The sequence below is a fragment of the Fulmarus glacialis genome, unplaced genomic scaffold, assembly GCF_000690835.1.
Source record: "Fulmarus glacialis isolate BGI_N327 unplaced genomic scaffold, ASM69083v1 scaffold44611, whole genome shotgun sequence".
Taxonomy (NCBI): Eukaryota; Metazoa; Chordata; class Aves; order Procellariiformes; family Procellariidae; genus Fulmarus; species Fulmarus glacialis.
In genome coordinates, this window is record NW_009194247.1 from 1,825 (window position 1) to 15,440 (window position 13,616).

General features: G+C 37.4%; 1 protein-coding gene across 1 annotated transcript; it reads right to left on the reverse strand.

Moving 5' to 3' along the window:
• Positions 1-788: 788 nt before the first annotated feature.
• DMC1 (DNA meiotic recombinase 1) lies at positions 789-12,075 on the reverse strand. The gene is made up of 13 exons (XM_009587704.1): positions 12,019-12,075; positions 11,346-11,390; positions 8,301-8,447; positions 7,916-7,998; positions 7,252-7,304; positions 6,288-6,329; positions 4,994-5,066; positions 4,260-4,351; positions 3,336-3,409; positions 3,124-3,238; positions 2,215-2,275; positions 1,557-1,673; positions 789-858 (listed from the first exon to the last, which is right to left on the reverse strand). Exons 1-13 carry the CDS (start codon positions 12,073-12,075, stop codon positions 789-791), a joined length of 1,029 nt encoding a protein of 342 aa, XP_009585999.1.
• Between the last annotated feature and the right edge of the window lie 1,541 nt (positions 12,076-13,616).

Genomic DNA, 13,616 nt, shown 5'->3' on the forward strand with positions numbered 1-13,616 from the left:
TTAGGAGACTATCAAGGCAATTATATAAAGTTTGTCTCTTTAGAGAACTAGACAAAAGGTTTTAAAATGCTGGGTGCATCCAGTTTATTTCTGTCATGAAAGATCAGTGAAATTATTGAGAGCAGAGTTTGATTCAAAGCACCCAAACATAAGCAGAGTGCTGTTTTAATTAATAAACTTTATTTTTAACTTTAATAAGAACAGTTTTAAAACATTCTCTCCAAAAAGTAGAAAATGCTAAATAAAAATACGAAAATTACCTAGGCAAGATAAAAATGCCTAAAAACGTATTTTTAAAGTAACTTCTTTGTCTATGGTACATGAGAGTCCATCAGGGTCTTGGGCTGTTCCTCCTGCCACTGCGTTTTCCATCTATTTATGTCAATTTTATAACTTGAGTTTATTCCAATTCTGGTCCATTTCGCACTATTAAATCCTACTGCATAGACACTCTCTTTGAAAGAAACTAAAAAAGAGTATATTAATCTCATGTGAAAGGACAGGTTTGATTTTCACAAAATATAGGAAAAGGATTCTCTGAACAATTCATAAGCTTACTTCTTAAATCTTTGCTGAAAGGTCAACTGAAAAATGAAGACCCGAAATGAACCAAATTCTATTAAGATCAATAAAACTGAACTGTACAGAGTTCATCCCAGTGTTCTCCCAAAATATCTCAAATGGTTCCCAAAAGATAAAAATACAGCCAGGCAGTCGGTGACCTTGCACAAATCTTCATCCCAACTGCCTAGGTGGTTTTCAGCTGTACACTTACATCAGTTTTCTGCCTATTCTTTGGCATCCCCAATCCCTCCAGCAGTTATTGCAAATGTGGCTTCATTTTCAGGCATCTCAGGGCTGGGAAAAAGAAGAAACAAGGAACTTGTGGGTTTCCCCGTGTTAAATGCAGTTGTGAAACAGTCCCCAAAGTGTTGTAAGTGTAAGCAACCTGGAATACTTCAACATCTTTATACCTGTGTGCAAACTGTAGAATGTGATCAATATTATCAAGAGCAGAAAATGTGAAATCCACGTCTTCGAAGGTGACAAACACAAAAGAGGGGAATGGAGAAGGTGCAGGAAAGGGAAAGATTTCGTCTGTGCAAGCTCTCATTTCAATTTCTGAGTTCCTGACCAGAAACAGTGGTCTACCCATGCAGTTCCACTAGTACAATTTTTAATGACTTGCGTCTGCCACAGCTTACCAGGTAAACTGATACTAATTGTGTCAGCAAAACTTAGTAATTTAACAGCTCTGGAATTTTCCTGCCAAGGGACCACTAGTCTTACCGAACTATTTGATGGTCTTCTTTAAGAGATGAGCACCTAGGAGGATTTATGATTAAAGATTACATAATTTAATGCGATATGCAAGACAACTTTAAGTCTGTTAATTAGTTTGTCCTTTCAGATTTTCTCTCAATTTACCATCCAGAAACGCAGTTAGTTTGAAACCATGCATGAGTTGTCAAGTTATTAAGTTTCATACCATGAACTTTGTCACCTTACAGTTGCTCATAACACACCTTCCTTCCTGTGAAGAAAAAGTGATTTACCTGTCATATATCTTTGCAATACGCAGCTCCCCTCTCCCTTTCCTCAAACTAATCCTGGTAGTCGAAGCATGAGCAAGGATGTGGCCCCCAATGGGCTTTTTTGGGTCCACCTGAAAGCTAAATTAGCAAGAAAATTGTGATGATTCACTGTGCAAATTCCATAGGTTAATACTGTGATTAACTGTCAGACAAGGCATATTGAACTCAGTAATGAATACTAAATAGGTACATATATTAAAAAAGGACTTTAACACACTTGGCTCAAGATAGGATGTTCAAATGTTCGATGCTGGCATAATTTTCCTCTGATTAAATTCAAGAGGCTCAAGAAATACACACTTTAAACTTCACATATAAGCTGCTCCAAAACAAAATGGGGTGCTTTTTCAATACTTTTTATGGCTTGTTCTCTTCGTTCAAGTCACCGTGAAAGAAGCCATCATGCCAGGCAGCAGATAAATATAAAAAAACTCATTATGAAAACTGAGAGAAACCTGTAGGTGTCATCCATTAATGATTCGTCATACCAGAGAGACCAATGACCAATCTCAACCATCATTTCGGTGCCTCTTGCTCCATACAATCTCAGTTCTCATCTCTGTTAAATATGTAATACAAAAGAGAAGACATTTTTTAAAAAAGAGAAAAAGTATCTTACGTCATAGTTGCTCCTGGATCAGCAGTCATCTGGTTGGTCACAAACACGGCCACATTATATTCTGCAATAGAAAACAATGCAAAGAAGGTGGACTATATCCAATTAGAATTCCAAAATATTCTCCCATCCATGCTAAAAGCAAGGCTGCTGCTGAAGCACTTCACATTTCAAACGAAAGAGAAGTAAATATTCTTTATGTCTGATGGCTGGAGTTAATCAGGAGACAGCCTAAATTTGTTCCTGTGTGACTTCAGCTGTAATACTTGTGCCAAAAATGAGCATTGTTCAGAATTCCACTGAACAAGTCTTTCTCAGTTCCCATCTTCTCTGTTGGCTCCCTGCCCTCAGCCCCCTCTCCCCCACTTTGTCTGTTTGCCTTTTTTTTTTTTATTTACTGCATGGAAAAAACATTTACTCATTCTTCATCAACATTTCTGAGTCATTCCAATGAGGAGGAACCCTATTCATCCTGTCATCATCCCTCAGAGCATTGCAAAGTACTGGGAACACGGCAATGGGCATGGCTTTTTTATCTCTCTGTGTCTTCATCCTTTTTTCTGTTCTTCATGTTTCTCGTGTATTTAGACTGTGAAAATTTGGGGAAGACAATTTCTCCTACTGGATATTTGTTGAGTTCTACAACCTGTTCTCTCATTTAGGACTTCTCTTAACAGTATTTCTAGGAAAATGCTAAATGTTGAAGAGTTCTAAAGACTCCTTAATCTGTCATCCTGAATAATGTATCAGTTTGATCTTTTTGGTAACTGACAGAGGTGTAAAGTGAGGAAAGATTCCTGGGCCAGTGCCTGATTGATAATACATTTGGACTACTAGGTGGTCATGCTACCAATAGCTACTGTTTCAGTAACTCCAGTCCATATTTTCCAAATTTTGCAATGTTTCCCTTACCTTCTGATATTTTTTGGAGCCTTGACAGCATCTGAGCCAGTTTCTGTTGTCGTTCAGCCAACTCTCCACGACCACTGAAATCCACACGGAAAAGTGCCATTATGGAGTCAATGATCTGCATTGTAATTATGCTACATAAGTAAATATAGTGAAAGAAAATAGGAAAATGTATTCTGAAAGCAGTAAGCATACAAAAAAAATTAGTCTTGTACCAATAGCTTGAAGATACCAGCTTCTTCGTGGAACTTGGCTGCTACATAGTCAAGCAATTCCATCTGATGTTCACCTGGTGGGAAGTACAGTTGCCAAATGAAATTAGGACCAGAAAGAGCTCTGAAGGAACAAAAGCCTGAATTTTAAAATTCCACTTTAAACGTCTGCACTGTTTATATTTTCACTAGCAGTTTTAAATCCAGTGCTCAGTAACAAGCTACCTCCACAATAACCAGCAGTGCCTGTGCTTCTGCAGGCTCCAGTTTCCACTTGCCCAGCTAACAAAACTTCTTTGTGAAAAGCTTCACAACAAAACTATGCATGAAGACAACTTTTTTGTTGTGTTAAGAACTGAAAAGCAAAATAAACATTTGAATTTAATGTTGAATTAAATGACACACAGAAATTGTATTAATCATATTATTCAGGTTCATATTGTAGTTTCAAAGTAAAAGTCCCATTTAAAACTTCCGTGAAGTTTTAATGCAGTATCTTGTGACAGAGTGTGTTGGAGCTGTCCCTATAAAGTTCCATTCACAAGATCATAGAGAATTTCTCAACAGCATTTATAGAATTAGCTTACATTCAGGCAATCATGGTTACATTAATTGGTGCTTCCCTTACTAAGATGCTACGCTGACACTCATCATATACATGGCAGAGTTCACTTAATGTTGTGGCAAACTGCAAAACTGTGTTGTTTATGTAGTGCAGCTGAGCTGGAATACTTATGCTGAGCAAGTCCGCTCAGTGTACAACACCAGAAACAGAAAATGGAAGCAAGCTTACAACTTCTTTTGTTAGCAGCAAAACATTCTTTATGATCCTCAGTGGGCAATCTCAGTTAATAAACTGAGAACTATTAAAACAGGAACCTTAGAGAAAATAGATAGATATCATGCCAGTAGCAATAATGGTCTTACTAGTATATGCACGTGCATACAGCACATTGTCAAGTACTGCATCGTGGTCAACATTGAAGCGATCAGCAATGTCACGAAGACGATCTGGTCGGCTGACATTAGTCAAAGTTAAGGATTTCTCTTTGTACAAACCATGCTCTGAAAATAATAAAACTCCATTCCAAAATAGAACTATGGAAAAACAAAGAATATTATTTATTTTGATCCTAGAGAAGACTGACTTTTTCTCTTCACACACCCTAAAGATAGTTTAGGGCTCACGATGATAATTGTTTTGTGTTTAGAGTTTGAGGGGGGGGGTGGGACATACGGATATCCGTGCTTTAGGAATTTAGCTGTGAGCAAAACCTATTTATACACAGTCTACCACAGATATGAAGTGTTAAAAATAGTGTTTAATATTTAGATTAATCTCTCTTGAAGTAAATAGAAAAGCTTCATAGAAAAGCTTCTATCACCTATGTCATTATCAAGAAGGCATATTAGATCTCAAAAAACCCAGTTAAAATAAAATCTGTATCCTAACTCTAATTTTTCTAGGTTGGATTACATCAAATAACAGAGAAAAAAGTCACTGCCTTGCGGGCCACTACACACTGTGCTCTCCAGGCTTTTTGTGTCAGTCATAATATTTTACATGTGTGAAGCTATCTGGAGCCTCCTACTTGCTAATAACGTAATGAACTGTCTTTCCAGTTCATCATACCTGTAGCTGTCAACAGTCCAAAAGATACAAAGTGTTTTCAGTATCAACGAAGATAATCTTTCCACCTGTGTAGCCATTTGGTCCTGGAAGCTGAGCTGTCACTACAGTGAATCATAGACGATCAAAATGAAAAAGCGGGAAAAATATTTTCTTACTCCTTCTATTGTTATTTTTTAGTAAACTACGACTGCTTATCCATATCACAAAGAACCACCAGTTTTAATCAACGTGGAAATCATGAGTATCTCAAGTCTTACTGCCAGCTTGAGAAGAAACCCAAGCCACTTTTCTCGATTGGAGATCAGATGAGATTTAATTAATGGTGTCAAAATTGTGTTTTTCTCAGTACCATCACTAAATCTGTATATTTTATATTGAAAATAGGTAAGGGTATTATTAATAAGTTCTTACGCACAAAGCATCCTCTTAATCCTCTGCCCAAATTAATGATACTGATTTAGTAGGGTTTTTTTCCAGCTCTAACTCATACGATCAAAAATTCTTTGGATATGAGTATTTCCTGATATGTGAATAGTTACTGATTGTGGGTTTAGTCTCTTTGGAGTGAATAAGCTAAAATACTCAATTCATTCAGTTGTAATCATTCATGCAAAAGGGTATGACTCTGCTGACCATTAGACTGCACTAAATGGAAGAGGCCTTATTTTTCCAGAAGGTGCCATAATTCCCTTTATAATATAGGGTTCATTTAAGGGAATGTTTGCCTATCCAGTGTCTGATAACTATATTCCAGCAGCATTAATAGTTACATCAGTTATTATTTACTACTATTTACACATTGAGAGATATTGCTGGGAAATCAGGGTCCTGCTGTATTTGGCACTGCCTAAATACGGTGACTGTCAGAGTCTTTGTTTATCCAGTTACTGTCAGCCAGTAGTATCCTTTCAGTGCCCTTTCAGAATGTCATACTCAGCAAAATCTCTAGAAACCAGGAAATTAAAAGAGTTGCTGAGAAAGAATCTTGCCTTTGCCCTTTTCTGAGCCATGCCCCTGTCCACTTGTAACCCGTATTTGTGCTGTGCTTTTCCAGATGGTGTGTTTCACTGGTTTCTCTAGGACAGTCTGTTACCTTCTCTCTCCTTATGGCAAAACTTAACATTGATGTGAACAGTATTAAAAAGTAATCATTTATAAGAGTTCTCTACTCAAAGACAATTAACAGAGGTAAGAGTCACCAAGATCTCTTTCACTGTATTTCTAGAGATAAAAGATTCTCACTTGTCTCTATGTGTTTAATTCTGATATAGTTGTAAAGAATGGAGAAGAAACGGCTGTCTGTTTTAAGTTAGTACACCTACCACAAAGGGTGTGAGATAGTTGGGTTTTGCCTGTCCGGAACTCTGTTAAAGAAAGAAAAAGGAAAAAAAAAACCATCACGGTTTCTTTTTCCGCGTTTCCCAGATTCAGGAGTTACTGCTGTTAGAAACACTCTTACTTACAAAATTCACCTCTATCTCTACCTTTTTAAATCATTTAACCCAATTTATAAATCATATTCTGTGCAGTAGAAATGTGTTACGTGAAAAGCAAAATCTGAAATGCTTTAATTTGATCATGCCTGACTGCTAAGGTCATTTATTCTTTTCTATGTAGAAGTTAAAACAACGTGGCACCTGGGGAAAAATGTTAATTGAGGGAGGGGGGAAAGAAATGGTTGATTCCACTGACCTGGCCCAGTTTCATTTTCAGTAAAATAATCAAGGAGAAGCTTATGAGTTTATTAATCTCATTATATCAAATCATGTCAGTCTGCAGTTTATCTTTTCTAAAGGGAAGAGTACTGTGTTTTATGAACTCATATTGTTGTTGAAGTGTTAACCACTAACTGATCAAATTTACTATAATAGAGGCTTAATTGTGATTTCATAATCTTATATGACATGCAATGTATCTTAAGTGTGCATAGATAAAATATGCTTTGTGTCAGTTTTGTTACTGGAAAGGAACACCAATTGCATCAGGGAAATCTTTCCTATATGACACGTTAGTAATAGTATTAATAATGCTATGTTGTACTGAATCGGCATGCCCCAAGTCTAATGATTACTCAGCTCAAACTTAGTCTGCAAGCAAATGAGGAAAAGAAGAGGAAAAATGGCAAAATACTAAGAGAAGTGAATTCTTTCTTCTTACCCTCATGCAGGCACTTGTCTTTATGACTACAACATGGTAAGTTTGATAGAAGTAATCCAGCTTGATTTAACATCTAAACTAAGTTGCAATTCTTTGTTCAGTAATACTCATTTAATGTGGTTTTCTCACCTCCAAAGGCCTCAGTGATTGCCATGCTTTCAATCCCACCACCCAGAAGTTTACTGGAGAAAGGGAGAGGAGTATGATATAGTTAAACCCACAAAATCACAAGAGGAAAGTAAAAAAGAGAAATTTTTGCTACTTTAAGAAAAGCTGTTTCTGCCCTAAAGCCTCTCACTTGATGCATTAAGTGCAGAGCACTAAATGATCACTGATTCATAAAGAATTAACTGTTTCAACCTTCCTTTCTGTGTGCAAGAGAAAGATCTATAGAAATTATTACTGGAAAGAAAGGAAAGAGAAAATACCTTTGAAAAGATAACATTCCATAAAAATATCTCAAGGGAGGTCTTGGAAGACTTATAATTTTGTCCTGCGACCTGCAGTTTGTTTTGACTAGGTGAAAAAATGATGATACATTCAGGATTTCTGGATGCAAACTCTGTTTATTTACAATGACTGTACAAAGTCTAGTTTCCCCTCAGAAAAGGAGTTGGTTTTGTTGCTTACTGATGCAGCCATCTTTGAGCCAGCACTAGCTCCAAATGCAAGGTAACCTATGTGTCCCAGCTGAATATTTGTTCCTTTACATTTTTGTGTTTCATTAAAGGCAACAAATATGATTATTGGAACAATTTGGACTAAGGAAGGATTTAAGTAGAGATTAGCTTACTCGAATTCCTGGCTGCCAGTAGTAATATGAAATACCATCTTCCGTTTTTCACTGTACTCGAAGGCAGTCAGGAAGCCTGGTTCCTAAGGAAGACGAAAGAGAACATGAAAGGTTTATTTTAGCTTTAACCTGAAGGTAAAGTGCAATATCCCACATAAATACTTCTCTCCACCCTAGCCTTATTTACACAGGTTGTGTATGAAAAGCACCACAGCATTTGTCTGGTTGTTGTAGAGTATAAAGTATTATTTCTTCAGAGTAACGAGCAGAATAATTTTCAAAATTATCTTGATGATGTGGTGAAAAAATCCAATAAAAGAAACATTGCACAGCATTTTGGGGAGGCCAGCGTAAGTTTAAACCATCAGGAAAGTGGTTGACTTACAATAAGCTTGTTTGCGGCTTCTTTAATCTTGTCCACTTTGGCCTCTGAAAGCCCTTTTACATTGCACAGTGCCCGTCTTGTGGTCATCTGGATTCCTTTGATCGTGCAGATCCCAACTGATTTTAGTTTTTTAATATCTGCTACATTCTGTGAAGAAAGTTCCCTTCTGTGAGTACTTGTGACAGTTAACAACTAGAAGGCGAAGTAAATCTTTGAAACACATTTTATTCTACATTCATAAGTATGTGTATTTTCACAAAGAAAGAAATAGATTTACAGTACTCTTTGTTATGACACCAACAACAGAAAATTTTGAGTAATATTAGTGTGAGGGATCATGGTGCAGAGACATCCTTGTGCTTTTGAGAGAAAGGTGTCCTGGGTCCAGTTGTATTTACTTGTCCCTGTTCAGTGCCAGTCTTTCTAGACCCAAGCTGGTAGTAAAGAAACAGTACGGATTATTTCAGACAGTGTGGAGCCCAACCTAGTAAACCCTATAACACTCAATCTGTCCTTGGTCCCTTAGCACAGATAATCTGTAAACCAGATAATCTGATCGTGGATAATTGGGAGCTGACTCGCAAGAATCGTTGGAAGCTGACTCTAACTGCTGTGCTGTTTCTGCATGTTCACAGTATGTCCAGTTTAAAACACACTTATCCTCCAGATCTGACCAACACTTTGGGCTGGAATGAACTTACTAATTTTTCATAAATTGGGTACAGCATGACTTCAGTCAGCGCCCTACTGACACACTTTGCCTCCTCTCACCTCATTTTATGTTTCTGATATCACTGCAAACCTAAAGGCAAGCAACAGATTACTCACCAGAAAACATACCATGTGAAAGGTTTGGGATAATACTTCAATTTACCATTTCCAGCCAAGTTTTTTCCTTGAAAAAAACTATGAACTGGATGTATCATCTATTTATCTAGAGTGTGTGGGTGCATAGGACGTAAGAATGGAGGGGGGGCTACGTTAGAAATTAGTCATGTTCATTGGGAAGCTTATTTCTCATCCTGTGATGTGTTTTTTGATTATTACATTAATAGAGACAGATGAGGTAAAATCGGTCACGAATAAAAATGACTCTTCCACCCAAAAGAATGTAATAACCAGCAATATAAAAAGGATTGAGCTGTTTTATTGTGTTTTTCTATTAAGACAACAGACTACTGCTGCAAAGATCTTTTTTGTAGACCAAAACTTAAACGCATTACCCTGCTTCTGCATTTCTTCAGTGGCTCTGTCTTTCTGGTCACATCAGCCTTTAGGCTGTTCTGCATTACAAGTCTCTGTGTGGTAGACTTGGTTATAGAAGTTCTTGTTCTCTCCCTTACCTTTCACCAACAGCTTACGTACCAACCAAGGTCCTAGGATGTACTCCTACTCCTTCTTAGACTATAGTTCAATACTATGAAGTGTTCAGCTGTACTCCTGGTTTAACATAGTGACTTGCCTGCCCCCTTACACCAGCTGCTTGTCCTGGTCCTCTACCTTATGTTGCAGCCCTGTCCCAGTTGTATGCGGTGGAAAAGGGAGCAGACTGAGAATTTACAAATAAAAAAAAAAACCCACATTTTTTGTTGTGATAATTTTTGGACTAATTGATTCACAAATCCAGTTCACAGGGTGACTACAAAAGCAGACATGCCAGAAGAAGGGATAGCATGCTCCAGGGGCACGAACACTCAGCAAAGGCTGTGGGGTCACAGCACCTTAATTCCTACCAAACACTTTTGAACATCAAACCACAGCCTAGGTTGTGCTACTCTGACTCTCTTTGTGGCTACGTTGTCAGATCTAGTAAATACTTCTCTCTCTACTAGCAAAAAAATTCTAAACCCACAAAAACTATTTCTTTAAGCAAATGAATTTAACAGATATGGGCCATCATATGTTCACACAAAGATTTTAACTGGCACAGCTGAGAACAAAAACTTCCCCTGGGATGTGGGAATAACCACTTGGAAGGAAGAAAAAAAAAAAAAAAAGAGCAGGAAACCCTTATTAAGCCAGAAGAACAGCCTAAGTCATTATTCTTTATTTTCAAGATCTTTCATACCTTAGTATCATTCTCTGCATACCATGCCTCATTTAATATTGACAGGCTAGTACAGCTCCCTTCTAGCTCATGAGGTCAGCCTCTTTGGTCAACTTGTTAAATTTTTAACACAAGAATTTGTGTATTTTTCCTATGTTGCCCCATAATTAGAGCTCCCAACCTCATGATCCTTCTTCAGAACTCTCTTTAAAACTGTCAATGAATTGCCAATAAAAAAAGTTGACAACAATTATGCTGCTGACATGCTGAGCCCAGTAACTATAGCGCTGACTAATGCTGTCTCATTGTGTCTGTGTCCTCCCCATCTGTATCTGTCTGTAGTCATTTATATTGGAGTTAAATCTTACATTACTTTGGGCAAACCCAACTTTTTATTCTGCTTCTGTAACACTGAATGTAATAGGTTTCCGATCCATGAGCCAGTCTCCTGGATAAACATATAATAATAGTAATTCAAATAAATAGGTGATGTTTACGTGATAATGATGATGATAACGATTGTAGGAATTCACATTTGATGAAGAAAACTAACCACTTATTTCTCTAGCTCCTAATATTTTCTTCACTCCCACTCTCCCCCCTTCACCAGCATGCTGAAAATAGTATAGCAACAATTGTCACAGTGTAATTTCACAGGCACCAAAAATGCAGGAGTAATTACAAAGATTGGCAGGAACAGGAAGTAATCTATCACACAGTTTTCAAATAAATTAGCAAGTAGTTGGTTTTTCAAGAGTGCTGGGTGCTAAATACTTTGAATATCTTGTCACTTTATTCAGGAATCTGATGGGAATGAGATTTTCTGAAAACCTGTCTTATCACCAAAGGCAAAATTTGTCTTCACATGACTGATTCAGAATTTATTGCAAGGAGGAATTTCAGTTATTTGTATCAATGTGTATACACTTTTGGAGAAATGACCTTACAATACCTTTATGCGGGCAATTCTGTGTGGTAAAGTCTTTGCTAATACTTACAATTCCATGCTTCTGTAGCAGGTCAATATCCTGAAAAAAAGATTCCTTAAAAAAAAAGCAGAAAAAAATAAAAATAGATTTTGCTTTTTCTTGTAATTACATCTATCTCACTATGTGTCTGTTTCAAATTTGTAAACATTTAAATGATTTTCCCTAATAATACATAACTTGTTGGACTACCCAAATAAGCAAAGCCATAGTGAGCCAAGAAGGCCTACACATTTCCTATCACCCTCTTCATAAAGTGTATCTTCACAGGCAAGCAATCCTCTGCTGTGCTAATAAAACCTGGTGTTATGATCATTACCATCTTAATTTTTTCCGTCCCAGTTCCTCAGCCTTTTCAGGCTGATGACCATTCCTTGGAAGCATAAAAATAAATGAGAGTCCCTTTGCATTTAATATAGAAGTGTAAAATACAAACAAATAATGATAATCCCATTAAAAACTGTACATAGCTTTTGAAAGGCTAATGACAAGCACTTGAAGAGCAAGGCTGTACAGGGACTAGGAGAGAGGTTTTCTTGGTATTGGACTGGAACAAAATTTTAAATGCCTTGAACTCCCTGATGGTCTTTGGCGACCTCCTGTCTCTCTGTGGATTTCATAACACTATCAAAATATATTCAAACAACATTTGCTGCAGATATTTTTCAATGAACTGTAAATTTACCTCATCATCCTGGTATCCTGGTTCTTCTTGGACTACTTGATCCTCCATGGCCTTCATCGTGAAAGAGCAGGCAATAAAGTATTGATCACTACTGGGAAATGCAAACAAAGATAGCATTGGGGTGGCAATAAATGAGTAAATGCCTCTAAAAGGACTTTTAAGAAGTCCTTGAACTACAGAACCTTCTCAGTATGCCATCACATATGGATTTAAACTCGGATTCTGCTTCCAACTCTTCGTTATCTGACCAAAAGGAGAAAATCTGCTGCGTTACTCTCAGATGAACCAGTTTGGCTAGAAAGGGCTTAACAGGTGTTAGGAAAAGAGGTCTCTTCCCTTTTGAGAATCTTGGTCAGAATCCTATGAGTTTGGACGCGGGAACATTTTATATGATTTATCATTAGTGGAATTTATTCTGGTAAGAAAGTTAAAGGCAGTCTGTATTCTTATAACAAAAGTCAGCAGAGTTGCAGACAGAATGGGTAGTGGAAAGGCTATGCAATGTCTCAGCTTCCCCATCTTTACATGACAGAAAGCCCACAAAACAGTGCTATTGAGAAGGCTCCTTAGTCATATATCTTCAATGAATAGAGTAGACTATAAAGCTGTATTTGTTTTCAAGTTCTTGCTGGAGTTCAGAATACCTAATAAATGCTGAAGATGTGCAAGTAATGCCTGTAAGAAGTATGCTTGCATGAAGAGAATAAAAAAAGGGTAACAAAAATCTGAGGCTTTTATTATGCAGAAATATACACAGAGAGCTTATTTCATGGGTTTTCATGACTTGCCATGTCGGTACTCCACTACAGCTTCACTGCCCGCTTTATGTGACTTCCTATAAGCAAGGCCTAAAGCCAGAATAGGCACTTATCGATAGTATGGTCAAGTAAAAAGCAAAATATTATCTCCTTAAATTTTATGAATGCAAGAAAAATTAATACAAAGTAGTTCCTTAGAAATATGATCTTATAACCTGCTGTATCAGTTTTGTGATTTTGTAAATGGATAGGTTGCTTCTGTTTTAATTGTGAGCTTGCCTTCACTGTTCTAGCTACAGCTGATCAGAAGTTTTGTAAACCACCTCATCCAGACTAAATATCTGCAAATAGCTTCTTTCAGCTTCTAAATGGATACTTAAGGTCTGCCTAATTTGCTTGCAAGAATCTTGTGTATACAGAGGATGGGAAAAGTGAGAAAGAAAATACTATAATTTTAGAATGATCTTATTTGGTTTTGGAGTGACAATATGATGGAGTCACTTCTGTTAGTATTTAATGGAAATAGCCTTGGAGGGAAGATGGCCCCAAGAAAGCTGGTTAATAGTCAAGGATCACCTCCTCCAAGCTCAGGAGCGATGCATCCCAACAAAGAGGAAATCGGTCAAAAGGCCAGGAGGCCTGCATGGATGAACAAGGAGCTCCTGGACACACTCAAACACAAAAAGGAAGCCGGCAGAGGGTGGAAGCAAGGACAGGTAGCCTGGGAGGAATACAGAGAAATTGTCCGAGCAGCCAGGGGTCAGGTTGGGAAAGCTAAAGCCCTGATAGAATTAAATCTGGCCAGGGATTTAAGGGCAAGAAGAAAAGCTTCTATAGGTA